The following is a 24,722-nucleotide window of genomic DNA, read 5'->3' on the forward strand; positions in this document are numbered from 1 at the left end:
CTAAAGGCCACTTTTGTGACCACAGAGAGAATTAAAACTTTAAAATCTGAGGAACTTGGAAAGAAAAGCGACTGGACTTCTTGAAGACGTTTCACGTCTCATTTGAGAAGCTTCCTCAGTTCTAAGTCCAAATGGTGGACAGTCCCACGTATCGCCTTGACAACATTAAAATCACGGTAGGCAATGAATTTTTTGATTTTGAATGATCAAAAAACCGAGATTGAACTATTTGGACCTCCTGACCCTCGTTCCTCTCTTAAGGGTGACCTTGGCCCTTTGGAAAACTCTGTTCTTTGATGGCAGATTTTCATTTGAGAAACAAATAAATTCTGTTGTAAGAGCCATCTTCTTTCAGCTGAGGGCCCTTGCTAAGAACATCTTCTCACCCAGGCTCGACCACTGCAATAGTCTGTATTTTGGTATCAGCCAGGCTCTGCTCTCTCTTCTTCATATTGTTAAGAACGCTGCAGCCCAACTCCTGCCAGGCACACGTAAACACCATCATATTTCCCCAGTCTTGGCTCGTTTACACTCTGCTTCCAGAACGTTATAGAATCAACTGTAAGATTTCATTGCTCGTTTTTAACTCTCTAAAATAGATTAGCTCCTTTGTACCTCTCTGTTCTTTTAACCAAACATACTCCAAACCAAACTCTCAGGTCAGCTGATAAGTTGATTCTGATTGTTACTAGAAGCAGACTGAAACACAGAGGAGACCGAGATTTGTGATTGTTGCACCTAAACTTTGGAACAGTCTGCCTCTTCAAATAAAGATCTCTCCAACACTCGACATTTTTAAAACCCGTCTGAAGACACATCTTTACTCTCTAGCTTTTAATTGTGACCCAGGTGTTTAGCTTTTGTGTCTTGCTTCTTTATTTTTCACTCTGTACAGCACTTTGGTCAACCTGTGTAGGTTTTAAATGTGCTTATAAATAAATTGACTTAAGAGGGTCATTGACCCACTATTGATAACACTCCTCATCACATGAGCTAAGGTGTGAAAAAGGGTGTGGGTCATTATCAGTAGAGGTTTCCGGTGAAACCACTGTCATCAGTCAGGTATGCCCATGCTGGGGGTGGGCATTAAACAACCTGGGGTCAACCTCATGGCTCACAGCTTTATCAGATCTATGATATCCTTCACCCACTAACAAATCACAGAGTTCAAAGCACAGTTTACTCTACTGAACTGAACAACAAGGGGCCTTAGTTGGGACTCCATGTCTCTGAACAAGGCCAAACTGTGAGCAACAGCTTCCAGCTCAGACGCTCAAAGTATTTTATGATGGGAAGCCCTCCTGGCATCAGAAGCAAACGAGTGGCCTGTGAAGAGAGTGAAATCCCAAAGTACAACACCAAGATTACTGTTAGTGTGTAGTATCCACTTTGAAACATACAGATGGCACCTTTGGAGTGATGGCTCTGGAATGACTTTCCTTCATTCCCATGTTTCACCAAATCAGGGAAGTTTTTTTATAAAACAACTAGGTGGGAATAAACACAGACATCTGGGTAATTAAGTGTGTCTTATTGTTCATGCATGTCTTTTTTCAATTATTATTTTGCTTTTCATCTTGGTGTCAAGCACTTTGAATTTTTCTGGGAAAGGTGCTTTATAAAAAACTGAAGAAAGACAGACAACACAACAGAAAGTTTTCAACCAAGAGCCAGAAAGAAGGTTTGACTGGAGGCGCATGCAAAAAGTGTGCAGTGTATTTGCAAACTAAAGAGCCATTTCATAGAGCTCTGTGAAAAATAGCCAAAGCCTCCATGCACTGAGTGTGTTTAGGGCTCTGAACAGAGGTGTGGGCACGGATATTGGCACTGAGCCTGCTTCCAGCATCGCGAGGACGCTTTGCTGATGTATGCAAAGTAGTGCTGTCAGCGTTAATCTCATTAAAATGACATTGACGGCATAAGCGCATTAAAAATTCAAATTCAAATTTTATTTGTCACGTACACAGTCATACACAGTACGATATGTAGTGAAATGCTTGGACAACTGCTCGTGACCTAAAGAAAACAAAAAAGGAAAAGGCTATGAATAAGATAGGAAATAAATATGAAAAATTAAAAAGGGTAAATTTAACTAGGAAGGAATAAAATATAAATTAAGGTTAAAAATGAAATAACTGTACAACACAAATTAGAATGAAGGGTAAATTTAACTGGGAAGAATAAGATAAAATATATAAATTAAAGTTGAAAATAAAATAACTGTACAACAAAATACACATTACACAATATAGAACTATATAAGAATGTATGAAGAAATCTAAATATAAATAAATATATACACAATAACAGCAGCTGTACAAGTATTAACCGGAAATGAAGAATATAGTGACCAGTGTTGTGCAAAAACAAAGTCCAGAAAGTCCAGTGTGTGTGTAAGAACCATATGTGTGGGTCAGTACTGTGTGGTGGTGTGATTGAGAGACTGTATCGCCTGCGGGAAGAAGCTCCTCCTCAGTCTCTCTGTGTTGGTCTTCAGGGAGCGGAATCGCTTTCCTGACCTCAGCAGAGAGAACAGTCTGTTGTTGGGATGGCTGAGGTCCTTCACGATCTTCCTGGCCTTGGTCCGGCACCGCCTGCTGTAGATTGAGTGCAGGTCAGGGAGCTCGGAGCGGATGGTGCACTCAGCTGACCGCACAACCCTCTGTAGAGCTCGTCTGTCCTGCATGGTGCTGTTCCCGAACCAGGTTAAGATGTTTCCCGCCAGGATGCTCTCTATGGTGCACGAGTAAAAGTTCCTGAGCACCTTGGAGGGCAGTTGGAAGTCTCTCAAGCGTCTGAGGTGGTAGAGACGCTGTCGGGCCTTTTTCACCACGGTGTTGATGTGACAGGACCATGACAGGTCCTGCGTGATGTGAACTCCGAGGTATTTGAAGCTGTCCACTCTCTCCACTGGGCACTCGTTGATGACGGGGGTCTGGTAGTTCCTCTCCTGCTTAGTGCTGAAGTCCACTATCAGCTCCTTTGTCTTACTGACGTTTAGAAGGAGGTTGTTCCTCTGGCACCAGTTCTCCAGATTCCTAATCTCCTTCAGGTAGGCCGTCTCGTTGTTATCAGAGATCAGGCCCACCACGACGGTGTCGTCAGCAAACTTGATGATGGTGGTGGAGCTGGTAGTGGCCACACAGTCATATGTGTACAAAGAGTACAGCAGGGGGCTCAGAACACACCCCTGGGGGGCTCCAGTGCTGAGAGTGGTGGAGGCTGAGACATGTCCGCCCATCCTTACTGCCTGTGGTCTGCCAGTTAGGAAGTTGGAGATCCACTGACACATAGATGAGCTGAGTCCCAGATGCTCCAGCTTGGTGGTGAGTGTGGAGGGAATTATGGTGTTAAATGCAGAGCTGTAGTCTATGAAGAGCATTTTAACATAATTCCCCCTTCTAGTGTCCAAGTGAGTCAGTGATGTGTGGAGGAGATGAGAGATGGCATCGTCTGTGGAACGATTTGGACGGTAAGCGAACTGTAGTGGGTCCAGTGTGTCTGGTAGTGAAGAAATGATGAAGTCTCTGACCAGGCGTTCAAAGCACTTCATCACTACTGAGGTGAGGGCTACAGGGCGATAGTCATTGAGAGAAGCAGGGTGGGGTTTCTTCGGGACAGGAACAATGATGGACTCTTTGAAGCATGTGGGGATCACCGACTGAGGTAAAGAGATGTTGAATATCTCAGTGAACACAGGAGCTAGCTAGTATGCGCAGTCTCTTAGGATACGACCTGGGATGCCGTCTGGTCCTGCTGCTTTCCTGGTGTTCACTCTCTTGAAGGCTCTCCTTACTTCATGCTCGGAGATGACGAGCACGTTTCCGGTGCTGGCAGTATCTTCCTGTCTGCAGCCGTTAGCGCCGCTAACACTAGCATTGTTGGAGTCCTTAGCTGCAGCCTCGAAGCGAGCATAGAAAGTGTTCAGCTCGTCTGCCAGAGTCACGGCCGCGTTCGTCATACCGGTTGTTGGTGCTTTATAGTCCGTTATTGTCCTTAGTCCCCGCCACAGGCTCCTAGAGTCACTCTGTTGGAGTTGTGACTCTAGTTTCCTCCCGTAGCGCTGCTTCGCCTCTTTCACCGCCCTCCGCACGTTATATGACGCGGCTTTGTACGGGTCCATGTCCCCCGTCGTGAGTCCCGTGTTGTAGGCAGCGGTGCGGGATCTCAGAGCGTCGCGGATGGTTTTATCCACCCACGGCTTCTGGTTGGGAAACGTTGTGATAGTCTTTGTCTCCACGGTATCATCCGCTAGTTTCCCGATGAATCCCACAACCGCTTCCGTAAACACGTTGACGTCATCGTCGGAGCTGTTTCTGAACATGCCCCAGTCTGCGTCATCGAGTGCGTCCTGTAACGCGGCCACCGATTGATCCGTCCAGCGCGCGACCTTCCTCTGAACCGGAACTTCCTGTTTCAGCCTTTGTTTGTATTTTGGCATGAGGAAGATGGCGGCGTGATCAGATTTGCCAAACGGGGGGCGGGATTGTGCCTTGTAGCCGTCCTTGACCGTAGTGTAGCAGTGGTCCAGTGTCCTTTCACCCCTGGTGGGGCAGGTGATGTGTTGATAAAAGTTCGGCGCTGCGCGTTTGAGGTTGGCGCTATTAAAGTCCCCCGTCACAATAAGCGCAGCGTCCCGGTGTTGTGTCTGGTGCTGTGTGAGTGCCTCATGCAGCTCGCATAAGGTGGTGACCGTGTCCGCTTGTGGTGGAATATAAACGGCACTTACAATGACCGATGTAAATTCCCGAGGTAGATAAAAAGGACGACACATGATGGACAGTAGTTCCAGATTTGGTGTGCAGGAGCGTGTGAGAGGAACAACGTTCGCACTGTTGCACCAGTTGTTGTTCACCATTAAACACACGCCGCCTCCCCTTGACTTCCCCGAGTCCCGTGTCCTGTCCATGCGGTGAACCGAGAAGAACTCGGCCGGCTGGATGGCGTGGTCCGGCACCGCTGGGTTCAGCCATGTCTCGGTGAAGCAGAGGAGATTGCAGTCCCGAATGTCTCTCTGGAACTTTATCCTGGCCCTGAGGTCGTCAAGCTTGTTCTCCAGTGACTGGACGTTGGCGAGCAGGATGCTAGGCAGAGGTGTGCGGTGTGCACGAGCTCTCAGCCTGTTCCTGACGCCGGCTCGCTTCCCTCTAGGCCGCCGCCGCTTCCCTTTGTTCTCCCTCGAGATCTCACTCGGCCAGCTCGGATCCGGAGTTAAAAACTTCGAATTGTGAGTACATTGTATACCAATAGAAACAAGAGTGTCACTGTCATACCTAATGTACCCAATGGTGATGATTTTGCCGATTTAGAAACGCTGAAAACTAACTTAAAAAACAAAGACAAAGAAAAAGTGGTCGGAGCAGTCGTGACGGCAGCCGACCTCACCGGCGCCATCTCATCTTATCTTATATTAACTAATCTCCGTTAGCGAGTTAGTGCCGTGCAGCCGCCCACGATCTGCACTAACGCTTTAACGAGCTGACTGCGCTAACGCGTTGACGCTGTGCAGCCACACACACGGGCCGATCTGCGCTAACTCGCTAATGGAGATTTGCCGCGTTACATGCATTTTAATGAGATTAACGCTGACAGCACGAATGCAAAGCTATCCTGGCTGGGACTCCCCATACTAGCGAGCTGGAGGATCGACCTTTGACCTCTTTGGATCGGCTCCATTCACACCCATTCATACATGCACTAATTTTCTATGTAGAAGTGCTTTCTGTCAAACACATATGCTATCAATCTAACATGGGTCAGTGTCTGGCACCACCAGGAACTGAACCATCAACCTTCCAATTAGTAGATGGCTCTATACATGGGCCAAATAACTCTGAGCCACTGACCTGACAGTTGTTAGGCTGGACGCTGAATTACTATTAGCATTAACTAATGTTTCCACCACCATAACTTCAGTTTTCAGCATCACAAACATGTTGTAATACATGTACGTAAACCGAAAGGGTTTGTTGTTGTATGCAGTCAAACTGTTTCTAAAATGGAAACCGACGGGCAGTCATTCTGAAAGACTTTTCTCTTTTGAATATTCATTATTGCTCATTACTAAGAAAAGTATTTCTTATCCGATTACTTCATTAGTTGATGGAATCATCGATAGACTACTCGATTACTAAAATAATTAATTGCTGCAGAGGTCTTGGGACTGTTTGAAAACTGGAGTTTGTGAAAAGAACTTTACAAAAATAAATAAAAAACTAAACACTCGACAAAGTCTTTTGACTTCTCCTCATCATCAGCGCGTATGACGAAATCCTGTCCGAGTGGCGACACCTATGGTTTAGGAGAATACTGCGCCGCGGGTATAAATGGCTGCATCTGTGCGATGACCACTGCGAAGGGTATATTGGCACCTTAACTGTTCATCTTCATATTTTATTTTACCTTCTGTAGGTTTCTTGTAGATTTTCAGTGTAAAACAAACAGTAGTAGAATGGGATCAGTTGGATTGTCTTCACGTTGGAGCTTGTTGGGCAGACGGTTTGATTAAGGACTCCTGCCAGCTTTGTCCCAGGTTTTTATGGCGCTTACAGTAACAAAAGTGTTACAGTGATGCTAGAAAAGCTTCCTGCACTGCACCTGTTCTTTCCACTGCTCTCTGCCGTGAGTAGACGGACGATAAGTGCTACACAGTTGTGACTTTAACGAACCATCGAAGCAAAAGTTTTACATTTAAGATTTGTTTTTCAACAATTGATTACTCAATGAATTATTTCAGCCCTAACTGAAACCCACAGTGATTCCCAGTAAGGGTCTGTGCTTTGCACAACTGCAATCCTATCATTGTGCTGCCTTTGGTCTCTTCCAGTGTATCAAACAAGCACAGGAGGAGGTAAAAACACACAAAAAACAAACACCTTGTGCTCTGTTAACAGTCTGGTTACTTTGTGGAACTAAAGAGGGTAACGAACATCTTCTGTTCACGCTTTCAAGCCAAAATTCAGGCTAGTTGTTATTTTAAAAAATAAAATGATGTTTGAGTGTGACGACCTAAAACACATCCATTCTTCTAAACTGGGGGAAGCATGCCTCTTCTACTGAGCTTTTCTCTGTTTATGTTTGAGTCTCGTTCAGGTTCTGGATAGTGTTCTGCAGAATCAGCCCGGAGCATGCAGGCGTCACACTACAATTTAAAAATCAACAGTCCTGTCGTCACTGGAGCCACTGTACAAAACTCTTTTCATGTGATTGTATGGACCAAAAATACTTTTATGCTGCAGGGTTCATTACAATATCACATCTAACCCTGAACATCGAAGCGCCGAGAGTTCAGCCGTTTCCAAACTTATAGATATGTTAACCAAGGAAAAACCTCCTAAAAGTGCAACCTGCTGATGTTTTCACAGGAAAATTAAACGTCTACATATTCAGTCCAAACAAATCGAGGTAGCCCCTGAATATGACATTACATGTCTACATATTTGTTCATTTCATCTTCTTTGATGAGAAATGAGAGAACCCGGAGTACCCGGGTTCTCTCCGGGTACTCCAGCTTCCTCCCACCGTCCAAAGACATGCAGCTTGTGGGGATAGGTTAATTGATTAATCCAAATTGTCACTAGGTGTGAATGTGAGTGTGAATGGTTGTCTGTCCCTGTGTGTTGGCCCTGCGACAGACTGGCGACCTGTCCAGGGTGTACCCCGCCTTTCGCCCTATGACAGCTGGGATAAGCTCCAGCGCCCCCCGCGACCCTGAAAAGGATAAGTGGAAGCGAATGGATGGATGGATGGATCTTCTTTGATTGTCTGTGTTAATAAAAACCTGTCTGTTTCAAGTCTAACCTAAAGAAAGTAACACTTCATTGCCTTTTCCACTCAACAACAAGGTGAATATTGTGACACGCTGCGATGATATACCTGCTGCTTGGTCTGTGGTGTGTTTGTCTTCGGGACTACGCTGTTGTTTTTCTCTGTAGCCATTTTTCTCGTTCAAAAGCGACTGTTTTGATTTTCGTGAACGAGATCCTCTCACCACTCATTGACGCAGCTGACTAGCCAATCAGTCGCATGCAGTCTGTTGACTTTACTTGGCCAAGCAGGTACTAAAAAAGTAGCTGGTATCAAATACAAGGTACTACCACCTAATGGAAAACCCAAAAACCAAGCTGAGTCGTGCCGAGCGGACTTGAGTAGGTATTAGTGGAAAAAGGCTTTAAAGTTACCGGTGTTCTAGGTGTCGAGTAGATCTGAGTTGTGAAAAACACACAGCTGCTTATGTAACAGTTGTTCTATGATAGACATGCATGTCCTTACCAAGCTCGTTAAGGCTCTGAGCCGCCTTGGTGATCTCCCTGCTGCCTCCTTGCAGCTGTCCCTGAAGCCTCTTGCTCAGATACAAGATGCGAATGATCCTCCGCAGAAGGTCACAGGCACCCTGCAGCAGTGAAGAAGGGAGGTGTTGAGACGACTGATGTAAACAAGAACTGAGAATTACACAACTAATTCCATTAATTGAGACACGGCAAAAAAGCAGTCAAGAACAACATGTTTCCAGTATGCTTCTCATTTTCATATCGCATTAAATGGTTTCTGTGCGATATGACGACATATATCAAGTGATGAAATTAAAACATCTATTGTTTCATACTATACACTATTGTTTGTTTTGTGGTGTCTCTATGTATAGAGAGCGACAGCACTGATCTGTGAGTGATGATAATTTGTGCACCAATTCCTCTGACATCGTCTTATTAATCGTTAGCTTACTATGCAAACATGACAAGTGAAATCTCCCGCAGCTTACACATGTGAGAGGTTGATCGCGCAGAGAATCGCTGAGCTTATGTGAGTGCGCGTGTAAAAGCATTTCAGTTCTGCTGAGCCAAACAAGACAGGTCAGGGTGAAGAAGTGACAGCCAAAGAAAAGCTTACCACAAAACGGAGAAGTTATGACAAATCAGACTATAAGGCAAAAAGAAAGTGCAGCTTTATGGTTTCATGGACAAAATAATTTCTGTGGCTGCGATATGACGAGCTAAATAACCAGGGCTGCACATAAGTGGTCCGCAGGTGCGCATTCGCTGTCAAAATAAAAAACACGCACAAGGGTTAGGGTTAAATTTAAAAACTGTACTTTTGAGTTAAAATATATATTTATAATTTTAATAAATGACAAATTAAAAAGGCATGAACATTTTTTTTGTATCGAAAAAATATCGAACCGTGACACCAAAGTATCGAACCGAACCGTGAATTTTGTGTATCGTTGCACCCCTAAAATAAATAAATAAATATATATATATATATATATATATAATGTTCTTCCTCTACACCCCCCCAATTTTTGCACATGTCGAGGAGCGTGTCAGGCTACATTTCACTGTGTGTTATACTTGTATAACTATGCATGTGACAAATAAAGAACCTTGAACCTGTCAAATGCTCAGTAAGCCAGCAAGCCTGTCTCCTGTCTGTGACACTGTTTGAATTGTGATCAATGGTTTATCACCAATGTGCTACAACTATCTACTTATGTGAACCGTTGCTGAAGCACAATGACTCAAAGAACAGACACAGCGTGGAGTCGGTATAATCAAAAAGTAGAATAGCAGATGGAGCTACTGCGATGTCACCTATTGGCTGCTCACGTCCAGTTTTGAAGGCTGGAGATGAGTGCTTACACCATCTCCATCTTGGTTTTAAAAGAAAACTGGTTGTGATAAAGAAAAACAGATCTTAAATGGGAAACGTATCTGCGTACACTTTTCGGTCAGTCACTGGGGAAACCGTGAAAAAACTTCAACAACCAAAATAAACCATGAAAAGCAAAGACAGCGGCAGCGCTGACACCGTTTAACACTGAACTTGGCTCTCAGACCAACAACAGCAGGGGCGCCCCACAGACCGGCTGCAGGACATCCTCTCTATACTGCCTCCATCTGACCACAGAGCTCACTGCAGGCAGACGAACGGGCCCTGGAGTGGAGCGGCATAATTCCACTTAACTGTAAAACCGCACGCTGACTGGCCTGGACTTGTCATTGACAAGCCAATAGCCAATGAGTGTGCAGTTTAAAATGTTTTATACAGTCTATGCAAATTATCAGACTTTGTAAAATGTCACCCTTTTACAAATAAAACTACTAAAATAAATCTGCTGAGAACTGTTTTATTTAACCTTTGCACTCAGATGTTGTAGATGATCCCACACTGTCTCACTGACAGCTGCTGAGTCTCATACTAGAAGCACAAAACAGCTGACATGCACAACACAGAGGCATCAGCCCCAGAGGGACTCCTGAAACACGCTGACCTTTTTACAGCTGTTGTTTCATCAATATTTAACCCTGAGTTTCCTCGTCTGCACGAGCAGGAGGCGTGGAGCGCCGTGTTCTCACAGAGCTGCACAAACAGCAGCTCGGAGTTCAGGCCAACAAAAGCCGACCTTCTCGTCTGCACCGTGGTCTCTCTGGGTTTTCAAAGGTTTTTCACTCAAACTGTCACGTAAAGAGTTGTCATCTATCATTTCAAATGACACTCAATCATTTATTCACAAATGACATGATATTCAACTTACCTGCAGCCTGGCGAGCTGAGTGATCCTGGCCACAATCTTGTTGTATGGCTCAACAATCTTTGTCCTTATCCTGGAAGGACATCAGTGTTAGATCAGACAGATAGAGCTGTACTGCAGCAAAAACTGTACCTGGAACAACCTGGAACAACCTGGAACAACCTGGAACCTCACACCAGCTTTTGGAATGTGCATACAGGCTGAGGTTTGTTACGTTAGTCAAGGTGAGTTTCCATGTTTTATTACAATCTGTGGCAATGCCGCACAGTCGACTGAATTTTAATACTAATCATCGGTTCTCACGATTAAATAAACAGAATCCAATGATATCTAAAACATCAAAGAAAATCAAGTTCTCCTTCAATCAGCGCCTGACCACGTGCCTTCATCTGCCCGTCACAGCTGTTTCCTGCACAGTTTAGCTTGACGCTTCCTGGATGTAACACTAACTTAAACCAATACAAAACAAAATCAAATGTCTGCCACTGCAGAAGATGAAGAGTTTGTCCCCCAGCACCTGTGGACTGTGTAATGATTGTGAACATCAACGTGAAAGCGTCTTGACTCGTTAAAGATGTAGCCAGGCGCCACCCTATGCCAGGAGGAAAGAATCACCCACCGTGGTATCCGACTCTTTCTGGAGCAGCTAGTACCAAAGCACACAGTGTTTTTGCTTTCCCAAACACTGACCCACTTTGACCTCCTGTCTATGAGGGTCGGGTAAACTTTGAGCTGCTGACAACAGGAGCAAAATATACATTCTCAGTATCTTTAGCTCCCGTCTGTCCTGAAGAGAATCCCTCCATCTCTGCCCCTTTTTGTTGTTTTCCCTTGGGAATACTGCATCCCATCCACAAATTCTGCAGTCAAACAGTAGCCTGATTTGCCCTGGTTTCTGAATGATAGATACCAAAACTTGGCAAATACTAGAGATGGCACGATACCACTTTTTCATGTCCGATACCGATATCATAAAGTGGATATCTGCCGATACCGATATGAATCCAATATAATGTGTTTTTTAATCAATAAAACTGTTTTTTAATATCTTGCTGCTTTTTGTATAAGTTCATACTCAAGTTAAAAAAACAAAACAAAAAAAACACTAAAGCTATTTTGTTAAAAATACACTGCACCCAAAATATTTCATAGTTCAGTAAAACTGATCAATCTAATAAACTTAAACCTGCTCCATCCTCCCTACTCTGGTATTTTAAAGAGTACTTAGCAGAAATATTAAGCAACCTAACTAATAGGGCTCTAAAACTCCCAGCAACAACAAAAATAAATAAATAAAAAATAGGGAACCACCCTCCACCCTCCACCTTATGATGCTTAATCGACGTAATCAACTTTAATTTGATAGAGGTTGGAAAAAAAAATGCACAGAAATAAATTATTTTTCAAGAATAATTAAAAGTGCTTGCTCCTCCCCTTTGTGAGTGTGGACGCTTCATCTCTTTGCTCTTGAATGCTTTGCTTCTTATATTGATTTTATTGATTTTATTGATTTTTATGCTGATTTTTTCCCTTTTTTCCGTGTGAGCTTACCTGCGATAACTTCTGGACACTTGTAGATCATTAGGACTAAAGTGTTCTTAACAGAAACAGCAACATTTTATGGTTACCTTGTCCTCAGCGCTCCGTGTGTCTGTGGCCTAGACACAGCTGAAGCCTGATTACAGCGTCTGGGCACCGAGCAGCCTCAATAGCCTGGAAAGGTGCTAACCGCTAGGCTAACTAGCAACAAGATGCCTTCCCTCTCCACAGATGACTACCACAGCCTCCTGCAGAAGATTGCAGTACTGGAGACAAAAATTCATCGCTTAGAAGTAAACGTGGAGGTAAATGGACTGTGTGGAAATGAAACAACCTTGCCTTTGATTCAAAACAATGGCGATGAGCAAGCTAGCACACAGCTAAGGAGCACAGATAACATGACCAAGAAAGTAGACTCTGTGCATTATTATAAATCCTCAAGTGATAATCCCCCCTTAGACTGTCTTGGTGCAAAACCAAGACATAAATCATGTCTCCTGGAAGGGGGAGGACGTATCACAGGCAGGGCACAGCGAGCTGAAATCTCTGAAACCGACTGGCCTTCACTTCCTACGAGACAGAGAAGCTCTTCTACCCCTGTATACGGGAGGAAACAGGACTGGACAACCGTGAATAGGAAGGTTAACAACAAACCTCCAAAACAACTGAATGTGAAACTGCAGAACAGATTTGCTCCACTATCAAAGGACCCTGGATCTATATCGGACAACCATCCATCTAAAAGCAGCGAAATAAGGTCTGAAAATCTGTTGAAAAGTGAAAGGCCACAGGGAAAGCTAAAGGCTAGGCCTGAAACTCTGATTGTGGGTGACTCTGCCGTAAAGGATGTACAAAGGATGTGCGGTAAGAACACTAAAGTCCTCTGCTTTCCTAACGATATGGTCAACAACCTGAAGGAGAGAATTCTTCAAATTGCAGATGAATATCCAACTGTGACAAACATTGTTCTGCATACAGGGTCAAACGATGTGTCCAAACAACAGTCGGAGGTTCTGAAACGGGACTTTACTGGATTATTAAATACTGTAAACTCTCTGAATGCAGCTGTATTCATCAGTGGGCCTGTACCGCCGGTCAGAGGAGGAGACGAGAGATTCAGCAGGTTGTTCACACTGAATAAATGGCTTATATCAGCATGTGCTGACCACTCAGTGCACTTTATCGACAACTTTAATATTTTTTGGGAACGCAGGCATCTGTTCAAAGCAAATGGATTTAATTTTAACAAGTCAGGGGTGAAACTGTTCACCTCCAACTTGTTTTATTCCATACGTCATCCATCCGTGCTTGGTGCCAAGGCTGAGATAAACGAGGAGTTATCTCATAAAGAGGAACAAACAGTACTCCAAGAACAGACAAAGCCCAGCAGAAACCTTGAGGAGGAGCTCCATTTGCCCCCACCCGGGAAGAGCCTCAGAAAGGAGAGACATCCATGGCATCTGAGGAAGAGCCTCAGAAAGGAGAGACATCTAAGGCAAGAAGAGGGGTCCCTATTTGCCTCCAACTCTCTCAACAACACCAACGACCAGGACAAGGGACCACGACCTTCCCCAGTCCCCCAAACCCCTGACAGGCCATCACCCTCCTCCCCCTCCCTTTCTCCCTCCTCCCCACACCTGAAATTCACTGAGGAGATGATGGAGCGGGTCAATGCTGGGCTCAGATCTACCCCCCGTCCGAATCCCTTTTTGTCCCCCATAAACCCCCCACCAGAGCGGCCAAAGGTTCGCCATCGAGCCCCACCCTCAACAGAGCAATCGAAGTCACATTGCCCAGCCTCGCCCCCCTTAGTTCCTCTTCATGCCCTGTCTCCGCAGTCTGATGCGTGATGTGTGAAGGGTCCGGGCTGTGAGGATTATGGCAGTGATGACTTTTCCCAGGAGAAGCTGGGACCCTGTTTACTAGAAGGTTTTAAAATTTCTGTACTTTTAGGTGACAGGAGACATGTGGCCTGGTCAAAACACAGAGAGCTGCACTCTAAAAGATCTTTAAACATAGTAAACATACCTTGTGTGCCACAGACTGCTCCCAAACACGAGGGGACAAGTAATACCTCTAAAACACTTAAGTTGGCTTTATTAAACATTAGATCTCTAGCTGGGAAAACATTTTTAATTAATGATTTAATCACTGAGCACAGCCTTGATTTTATGTTTTTAACTGAAACTTGGTTGGACCAAAGTAACAGTGGAGCTGTTCTCATCGAGACGACCCCTCCTAACTACAGTTTTATCAGTGAGGTCAGGGTGAGCAGGAGAGGAGGAGGGGTTGCTGTCTTATTTAATGAATCATTTCAATGTAAGCAGCTATCTCCTGGAAGTTTTCAGTCTTTTGAATATGTGGCTTTACAGCTGAAGGCCCCATCCAAAGTTGTGTTTCTTAATGTTTACAGGCCTCCCAAATACTGCACAGACTTTTTTAATGACCTCAGTGAACTGCTGTCTGTGATCTGTGTTGATTTTGACTGTGTAATTATTGCTGGGGATTTTAACATCCATGTGGACAACCCTCAGGACAAAGGGACTAAAGACCTGAGTAACACTCTGGGCAACTTTGGCTGACTCAGCATGTAACAGAGGCCACACATAATAGAGGACACACTCTCGACCTACTGATCTCCAAAGGCCTGAGCATTTCAAAGGTTACTGTGTCTGATGTGGGCCTGTCTGATCATTACTGTGTTTTCTTTGAAAGTAAAATCTCAGCCCACACAAATATATCACCAACAGTGATCACAAAACGGTGCATAACTGAACACAGTAGTGCAATTTTTAACCAGGTCTTCCCATTAACACCTGACCTGTCCAGAGGGTCAGTCAATGAGCTCGTCAATAGCTTCAATGCTAACATGTTAAATGTAATGGACACTATTGCTCCCATTAAGGTGAAGGTTATCTCTGGAAGGAAAAAGTCTCCATGGAGAAACTCCACACTGGTGAAAAATGAAAAAAGAGAGTGTAGGAAAGCTGAGCGCAGATGGAGAAAAACAAACCTCCAGGTTCATTATGACATTTATAAAGAGAAACTTCACAATTATAATTTACAACTGAGGAATGCAAGGAGGTCCTACTTCTCTGACATCATCACTAAAAACAGCCATAATGCTCGGGTCTTATTTTCTACAGTTGACAGGCTAACAAACCCTCCTGTGTCAGTGGCAGCTGAACTTCATTCGACCATGGCCTGCAATGACTTTGCCAAATTCTTCACTGAAAAAATCCAAAAAATTAGACAAGCAATTGGTACATCAACAGCAGATCCAGGATATGTACTGTGTCCACCAAAAAACTGTTTAAACACCATGAAACAGTTTCAACCTATTAACAGCAAAGACCTGGAGGACATCTTAGGTCAACTGAACTCCTCCTCCTGCTGTTTAGATGTCCTTCCAACAAGTTTTTTCAAAAAGGTCTCAAAGACTTTAGAGTCAGACCTGTTACAGATCGTCAACTTTTCTTTATTATCAGGTGTGTTTCCAGAATCACTAAAAACTGCTGTAATCAAACCTATACTGAAAAAGGACAATCTTGACAAGACACAAATGAACAACTACAGGCCGATCTCAAATCTCCCGTTTTTAAGTAAGATCATTGAAAAAGCAGTTTCTCAACAGCTCAGTTACTTCTTAAAACAGAATAATTGCTACGATGCCTTCCAGTCAGGTTTTAGACAGAACCACAGCACTGAAACCGCTCTGACCAAAGTCAAGTCAAGTCAAGTCAAGTTTATTTATAGAGCACATTTAAAAACAACCAAGGCTGACCAAAGTGCTGTACAGTAAATACAGATAAAAATACAATAGAACACAATTTCGTAAAACACCTCGCTGATCAAAATAAAAAAAAAATAAACAAATAAATTAAACCTTTCTAAAAGCCAATGAAAAGAGGTGAGTTTTAAGAGCAGTTTTAAAAGTTTCTAGGCTTTTGGAGAATCTGACGTGAGGAGGTAAACTGTTCCACAGTCTGGGTGCAGCCACAGCATACGCCCTCTCTCCCTTTGTCTTTAATTTATACCTGGGAACATCTAAAAGCATCAGATCGGCTGACCTCAAAGATCTCCTGGGGCGATAAGTACTAAGGAGTTCTGACAGGTAAGAAGGTGCAGTGCCATTTAAAACCTTAAAAGCCAGCAGTAAGATTTTAAAATCAATCCTAAAAGCAACTGGGAGCCAGTGGAGAGAGCAGAGAACCGGAGTGATGTGGTCTCTTTTTTTTGAACCGGTCAACAGGCGAGCGGCAGCGTTCTGCACCAGTTGAAGGCGATGTAGACAGGAACGATCTAGGCCAGCATAGAGGGAATTACAGTAGTCCAGCCGTGAAGTAATAAAAGCATGGACCACTCTTTCTAGATCGTTCCTGCAAAGGTAAGACTTGACTTTGGCTAAAATCCGTAAATGATAAAAAGATCCCTTAACTACAGAGCTGATTTGTTTATCAAGTTTAAAAGCATTGTCAAAAATAACTCCAAGACTCTTAATGGAAGAAGTGCAATCGGAGGTTAGGGGTCCCAAAAAGTCAAGAGAGAAGTTGGGATCTTTAGGAAGCCCAAACACAATGACTTCAGTTTTGCTTTCATTAAGGTGTAAGAAGTTAAGAGTCATCCAAGTCTTAATGTCAGACAAGCAGGAGAGTAGCGGCTGCAAAGAAACATTGCAGTTCAACCTCAGAGGGAGGTAGATCTGAATATCATCGGCAAAGATGTGGAAGGACACATTATGTTTACGGAGCACATCGCCCAGAGGGAGCAAGTACAGAATAAACAACAGGGGGCCTAGTATGGACCCCTGAGGTACGCCACAGGTTAAAGGAGCTCTGGGAGATGACAGTTCACCAAGGTGAACAGAAAAACTCCTATTATTCAAATAGGACTGGAAAAACTTTAAGACAGTGCCCTTTAAACCGACACAATGTTGAAGGCGGGCTAGCAGTATGTTGTGATCTACAGTGTCGAAGGCTGCTGTCAGGTCCAAGGTTACTAAGACAGCAGCACAACCAGAGTCAACAGTTAAAAGCAAATCATTAAAAACTCTCAGTAGGGCGGTTTCTGTGCTATGCCGAGCTCTAAAACCAGACTGGAACTTCTCATAGAGATTGTTGTTGTCAAGAAATAGCTGGAGCTGCGTGAGGGTGTTTAATGACATATGTCTGAATACAGACAGTGGAAAAATGTCAGTCCTAGTTTTACTGGATCTCAGTGCAGCATTTGATACAGTTGACCACAACATATTACTCAAACGACTGGAGAACTGGACAGGTCTTTCAGGAACTGTACTAAACTGGTTCAAAACATACTTAGAAAACAGGAAATACTTTGTATCAATAGGTAACTTCACATCTGAGCAGACAAGTATCACATGTGGAGTTCCCCAAGGTTCCATCTTGGGACCCCTTCTGTTTAACATCTCCATGCTCCCACTGGCACAGATTATAAACAACAACAAAATAAACTATCACAGCTATGCAGATGACACACAAATATATATCACAATGTCACCAGGAGACCGAGGCCCTGTACAGGCTCCTGGTAAATGCATTGAGGAAATTAATGACTGGTTGTGCCACAATTTTCTCCAGCTAAACAAAAACAAAACTGAGGTAATAGTCTTTGGCGCCAAAGAAAAACGATTACAGGTCACCAGAGAACTTCAATCTATACATCTAAAAACCACAAACCAGGCGAGAAATTTGGGTGTAGTGATGGATGCAGACCTAAACTTAGAAAAACACATTAAGACAATAACAAAGTCAGCTTACTATCACCTCAAGAATATATCAAGAATAAAAGATCTGATGTCTCAACAGGACCTGGAAAAACTAGTCCATGCATTCATCTTTAGTAGGCTTGATTACTGTAACAGCATCTTTACAGGTCTACCTAAAAAATCAGTCAGACAACTACAGCTCATTCAGAACTCTGCTGCTCGAGTCCTCACTAAGACCAAAAAAGTGGACCACATCAGTCCAGCTCTGAGGTCCTTACACTGGCTGCCTGTCCGTCAGAGGATAGACTTTAAAGTTCTGATGCTGGTCTATAAAGCTCTGAATGGTTTAGGACCAAAATACATCAATGACCTCCTGACCCAGTATGAACCATCCAGATCCCTCAGGTCATCTGGATCCGGTCTTTTATCAGTTCCCAGAGTCAGAACCAGACACGGAGAAGCTGCATTCAGCTTTTATGCTCCTTATATCTGGAACAAACTCCCAGAAAGCCTCAGATCAGCTGAAACACTCAGTTTATTTAAATCCAGGTTGAAGACTCACCTGTTCTCAGCTGCATTTGAATAAAGCACCAAATCCACACTTTAAGCTTAAATTTCAAAACTTACATTTAACTACTGATTTTATCTGTTTTGATTTTATATACTGTTGTTTGTTTGTTTGTTTGTTTGTTAATTAGTTAGTTCGTTTATTTGCTTGTTTTATTCAATTTTAAATCATGCTTTTTATTTGTTCTTGTTTCTAATGTCTCTGTAAAGCACTTTGAATCACCTTGTTGTTGAATTGTGCTATACAAATAAACTTGCCTTGCCTTGCCTAAATAGATTCAGCATCTTTCTTCTACAGACTGCACAGATGGTACCTTCCCAAAGGAAAAAGTACTATAGCTTACTAGGGCATATTAGACTTAACAGTTACTATATACAGTAATGGACTTCTATACATTTAAATCAGATTAAAACTTTGGGTGTAAGATTCAGATAATTATTTATTAAAAGCTAGACATTTTAAATAAGAAAGAAATGTCTTTGTGCCCCCTTTTCCCTGTTCATGCCCTATCGGCCCCCCTGGCTAAACTTTGCAGATCAACAAAGGATAATATATCGAGTGCGGGAGAGAGTGTGAGTGGCAGCAGGAGGGAGAGAGAGAGAGAGAGGCAGTCGCTCCATATATCGGCTGTCGGATCAGCATGAGCACTGCTGACGATCCTTTCCATGCACATAGTGGTCTTTTTTCTTTGGTTTCTTTTCAAAGCACATCCAAGAGATGTGAGACACTCGCTTGTTCTCGGTTTTTAGACAGATGCCGTTTTGGTGTTCATGATGTGAAGAAAAAGCTCATCTTTAACTGACGGTGCCCGTCTGTTATCCTCTGCGGCATGACTAAAGCTCTGGTAGCCAGTGTTATCCTGAACTGGCTTTTCAGAAGGCCTGTTTGCGCACTCACCTGTAAGCCTCACATGGTCAGAAAAAAACTGAGCTGGACGGTCTCCAGAATTCTGGTCTTCAATAGGTTCACAGTAGGTTTGTGGGCAAATGTCTCCTACCCATCAGAAGTCCAGGCATTGGGCATATTGTGCATGGGGTGGTCCATAATACCGACTGTGGACCTCATGGACACAGATAATGTCCCTTACGAGCAGTGAGAGGATTTCAGCTGCTGGGTCAAGAGGTAGTATTTTGGCAGCAGCAGCTTTGAGATGAGGCTGATGAGTAGCGGTCTCTGGTGTGGGAATTTCCTGTCTATTATTGGGAATCGAGCTAAACTCGTTGGTAGTCCAAGGGATACACAACCATCTACAGCTTGGATTATGAAGCCAATGGCCCTTCTTCCACACACATTTTCTTTTTTTAAGGACTTCCTCTGGGACACACACTGACTAAACACAGCTTTGAACTTTGCCTTCCCCAGTCCTCTGTGCAGCTGGATGTTGTAATAGGAGAGTTCTTCCTGGTTTGCTCCCCACCTTGCTCCTCCTCTGAAATCCAAGACCGTCATGTCATGCATGGAGGTGGACCGTTAGGAAGAGCCGGCATGCAAAGAGCACTCAGAACAGCGCATTACAGTGTTGCAATCTCTAGCTTTGTGGTTCATAGATATGCAGCATTTTTAATAAATGGAATGCTTTTTGAGGAAACTTTTAAAGAGTGTGGTTTCTTATGAACGGGACAATCCTTGTGTGGATCCATACCAGGCTTCATGGCTACAGTCTCAGTCTTACTGCAGAGTGTCAGAGAGAGTGAGGGGTGTCATGTTGGAGCTCTGAAGGGAAAAGTTTGGGTCTGTTTTCATTTCTGTGTGATAATTAACAAAATGAAAGAATGAGAATAATGGCTAATGAACAAAGTGCTCGTTTGTATCTAGTCCCCTGAGTCAAGTTCTTAAGTGTCTTCATTTTGCCCATGACTAAAGTGTGCATTAACATCTTCATCAGTGACACAGCAGGGAATAAAGGAAGGCCGGGGACCACGACTTCACTTTTACCATCGTCACTGTCTGTAGCAGCTTCTGGCACCTTTGCTGCAGCTAGAGCAGCTTCAGTTTTGCCTCCTTCATTAAGCGCATTAAGAGTTGCATCCATGCCAGCTCTTTCAACCTCCGAGTCTATTTGGCATCTGCTCTGGTGGGAGCCGATTTTGCTTCTACTGGCTTAGAATGACATCGACTTTGCAGCCTCACCTTTAGAATTGATGCTTGACATGTTTCCAGCTCCCAAGGACCTAGAGTGTATCCGGTCCACTGTGATGCTCTGGACGTTTATTCTTTTCACTCTATTGATCTCACCACTACACTTTTTTAGTTCATTGTTATTTTTGTTAACAGACCACACTAGATGCCCAGTTACAGAAATCTAAAGGCAGTAAAAGGAAAACAGTGGGTGAATGTGAAGAACTAAGCCAAACATGTCTACATATTTCCTGTTAACATCAACAGTATATAGACTGGCTACAGTCAGAGGCAAACACGTTTACCTGTCAACAGCTGCCTGTAGAGCACTAATCCTTGTCTGCATCATCTGAAGGACGCCTGAAAACAACATCATAATTTTAGTCCTTCAGGATATTTTGAACTTGGAGCTACTTTGTTACCAGACTTATTTCAAGCAATGTTAGATCTTTCTTTTGGTAAACTGCAGGAACTGCAAGCATCTGAAAAGCCCATTATGAATGTACTCCTTTAGTACTTCTGCAAATGTTACCCATCCATCCTCTTAATGATCAAAGTTCAGGTTCATTTGAAAAGTATAAGTTTAATATTAAAGCAGATGTGGTTTTACGGTGTAATAACAGTAATTAATTCCTTCCTAAGTACCAGCAGTTCTAAAAATAGCCACCGTTCACAGATGATCAAATGTTGACTGTAGTTGAACTAATCAAAGCATGGCATTTGTTCGGCATAGTGATTCACACGATGAAGCCTAAAACTGCTAAAAATCAATTTGTCTGTAAAAGAAGTTGACAGATCTGAATTTATGAGAGTAGCTTGTGGAAAAGTGGCAATTTACCTTCCAGAGACTCTATCCCAGTAGCCTGAGCAAGTAAGTCTTCATGTCTGGCCACAACCTGGAAAATATAAACATAAATATAAGAAGACTGCACATGTTATGGTAACTGTTTGTGCTTTATATGACATATTAATGTTTGATTTAAGTTGCTTTTAGTCACATTTTATATATTCACATTGTTATTTTCAGAGATGAGCAGTAACGCGTTGTTACTGTAATCCGATTACTTTCTTCAAGTGACGACTAAAGTAAGTGTAGCACTTACGTGGAGTTACATAAAGTACCGATGGATAATTACCAAAGTAATAAGCAATTTGGGCTAGTGTCAGAAGACTGAGAACGACTCTTAGAGCTCTGGTACACGAATGGCAGAGAAACCAGACAAACACAGTTATGTGGCTTTAAAAGTACTTTAGTGATGTTAAGCCTTGTAAAAGAAATTTGTAAACAACACAGTATTACAACAGGTTTTAACAGAATGTCAAGTATAAAAATTTCCCCCAAAGTAGCAAAAAAAAATAGAATTAAATAAAATTGTGCACAAGTAAAAGAATTAGTCTTTTTTAAGTCCAAATGGTACCGGTGGGGCCCATAGAATTCATCTGACAAGGAGTGTGTGTGTGATTGTCTGTCCTACCGTACTACTTGTACAGTAGAGGACTGTAGTCCATCAATGTGCAAATGAGTGTGCGTGTATATGTATATCGCCTCCTAGGATCTTGGGTTGGCTCGCCATCCAGTGAACACTGGAACACTCTGGGTTCTGGAATCGCTGACCTGGTCTTTGGATTCGTCCCATATAAAAACCTGACCGCCGTCGAGTGGATGCTCAGCATTTACATGGAGCCACAGCTCAGTAAACCCTCCGGTTTCGCTCTGCCCGATAACAAAAGTTTTAGTCCGTCTGCTCTGTTCGGCTGTAGAAGCAAGAGACTGAAAACTTGGGAGCTGGTACTAAGGAGGGACAAGAGCTGCCTAGAGCTTCACCGATTGGCTGACATGTGAGGAGTGGGGTAAAACAATTGGCTCTCATCAGAGCTCATCAACCCTCTGAGAAACTTAACCCTTGTTTGACCAGAGCATATCATATATAATCTGCATCCCTTCTATGTTTAAATAAATATTTTGATCTCATTTCACTTTCATTAACAGGGACAGTAAGAACAGAACAATGAACATTAAATGTTTTAATTTTTCTTCTCTTTCTGTTTGAGATGATTTTAGGAACTGGGTTACACCCTCCCCTCTTGAATTCATGCAAGTCCCTTTGCATGTCTACTGTGAACTGCATCATCTAAGAACAATAATTCAGCTTTAGAATTTAAAGAGTCAATGAAAGCTGTGGTTAAACCCTGAAATAATGATTTGACCACAGTGACAAGGGGATTTCCCAATTCAGCATAGTCTAGCCTTTTTGGTGGCTGGCGACTTCTTTCTGATCTTCGAACAGGAATTTCTTTGCTTGTTTGTTCATCTCTCTCTTTGTTTACTGTTTCCCTGTCAAATATCAAGTCCTCTCCTTCCTCATCACTCCCTAACATGTCCGAAAGAAGTAGGATTTGTTCATCCCTCATGTCAGGGCGATCCGTAGAAGGTAAGTCTCTTTCCTTTTCAGGTTCGTCATTTCCGGGTAAGTCTCTTTCCTTTTCAGGTTCGTCATTTCCGGCTAAGTCTTCCCCATACAAGGCTTCTCCATAACTCGCAATCTGATTGTCATAAGGTTGGTTATGGTCAGCATGACTGGCTGGAACAACATCGGAGATGGTGTCTGCACAAGCTGGAGCATTACCAGCCAACTTGTCTTGATCTGCAGTCACATCATCTTGACCAAGACTTGATTTATGGGTCAGCAGAAGATCTCGCTTGACAATGTACGCCGAGTCATTTGGCACTGATCTATCTGCAAACCAGTGGACTGAAACAATATCATCCTCGTCCGAGGGGTGATCTGCTCTTTCATTGTCTTTCTGAGTGGTCCGTCGCGTTCTGGGCCTTTTCTTGGGTTCTGGTTGTTCAGGTTTCACTTCCTTGGCTGCAGAGAGGAACCCACAAGGGAGTAAGAGGTCTCTGTGTAGGGTGCGTATGGGGCCATCCCCGCCCTCTGGTTTAACGGTGTAGACAGGGAGGTCTCCAGCTCGTTTCACCACCACATAGACGGTCTGCTCCCATTTATCGGCGAGTTTGTGTTTTCCTCGAATGCGTATGTTCCTGACCAGCACTCGGTCCCCGATTTCCAAGGTAGATGTGGTCACATGTTTGTCAAATCTGGTTTTGTTCCTTTCGGCTACCTTTGCAGCACTCCGTGTAGCTATTCTATAGCTCTCCTCAAGATGGGATTTGAGGTCCTTAACATATTGGGAGTGTGACTTGTTTTGTTGTTCTCTCACAGGTAAACCGAAAGCCAAATCGACAGGCAACCGTGGCTGACGCCCAAACATCAGCTCATACGGTGTGAATCCAGTTACCTCGTTCTTGGTACAGTTGTACGCATGAACTAAAGGCTTTACAAAATCCTTCCAATGTGACTTGTCTTTGTTCTCCAGAGTTCCAAGCATACTTAAGAGTGTTCGGTTAAAACGCTCCACCGGGTTGCCCCTGGGGTGGTACGGCGTAGTCCGAATCTTCTGTATGCCTGCTACTTCACACAGCCCCTTGATCAACTGAGACTCAAAATCAGGCCCTTGATCGCTGTGTAATTTTTCAGGAATGCCATAGTGTACTATGAAATGGTCCCACAGACACTTTGCGACAGTCCGAGCTTTTTGGTTCGATGTTGGGATAGCGACTGCATATTTAGTAAAATGATCTGTGATGACAAGAACATCTTTCACATTACTGCTGTCTGGTTCAATGGATAGGAAATCCATGCAGACTAGCTCGAGGGGTCTTGTCGTCATGATATTCACCAAAGGTGCAGCCTTCTCAGGTAACGTTTTCCTGCGCACACACCTGTGGCAGGTCTTTATCTTTTTCTCCACATCTGAGGACATTCTTGGCCAATAGAACCTGGCTCTGACCAGATCGAGTGTGCGCTCTATTCCCATATGACCCATATTGTCATGTAGGCTTGTCAACACAGACTCTCGCAGGTCTTCAGGTAAGACCAACTGGTAATGTTTATTACCGCCTTCTCTTCGTGTTCTGTAGAGAATGTCATTGCACAGCTCGAACCTGTTCAACTCTCTCAGCAACAGGACTACGTCTGGAAGTTCTTTCCTCAATGTGGGAGGGGGTTTCTCCCCACTCTCCATCTGGGTAATAACATGTCTGATGCACCGATCAGATCTCTGGCTGTCTCTGAGATCTGCCGGTGACAGGTGGGGAATGATGTGTAAGCCTCCCAATGTTTCTTCCTGCTCAAAGCTGTCAGGTATAGCATCTCCAGAAATGGCAAGACTTTCGA

At 43.5% G+C, this 24,722-nt stretch overlaps 1 protein-coding gene across 1 annotated transcript in view; it reads right to left on the reverse strand.

Annotated features, from left to right (window-relative positions):
* cog5 (component of oligomeric golgi complex 5) overlaps positions 1-24,722 on the reverse strand; it is a 79,733-nt gene that overhangs the window by 47,778 nt on the left and 7,233 nt on the right. Inside the window, exons 3-6 of the mRNA XM_085252575.1 lie at positions 21,320-21,377; positions 20,787-20,841; positions 10,535-10,604; positions 8,272-8,392 (exon numbers count right to left, since the gene is read on the reverse strand). Coding sequence (XP_085108701.1) covers positions 8,272-8,392; positions 10,535-10,604; positions 20,787-20,841; positions 21,320-21,377 — 304 coding nt within the window. The remainder of the gene's footprint in view (positions 1-8,271; positions 8,393-10,534; positions 10,605-20,786; positions 20,842-21,319; positions 21,378-24,722) is intronic.

Source organism: Mchenga conophoros, linkage group LG17 (genome assembly GCF_057382185.1).
Source record: "Mchenga conophoros isolate Kocher_MC1m ecotype Shallow Benthic linkage group LG17, M_conophoros_male_GT1.1, whole genome shotgun sequence".
Taxonomy (NCBI): domain Eukaryota; kingdom Metazoa; phylum Chordata; class Actinopteri; order Cichliformes; family Cichlidae; genus Mchenga; species Mchenga conophoros.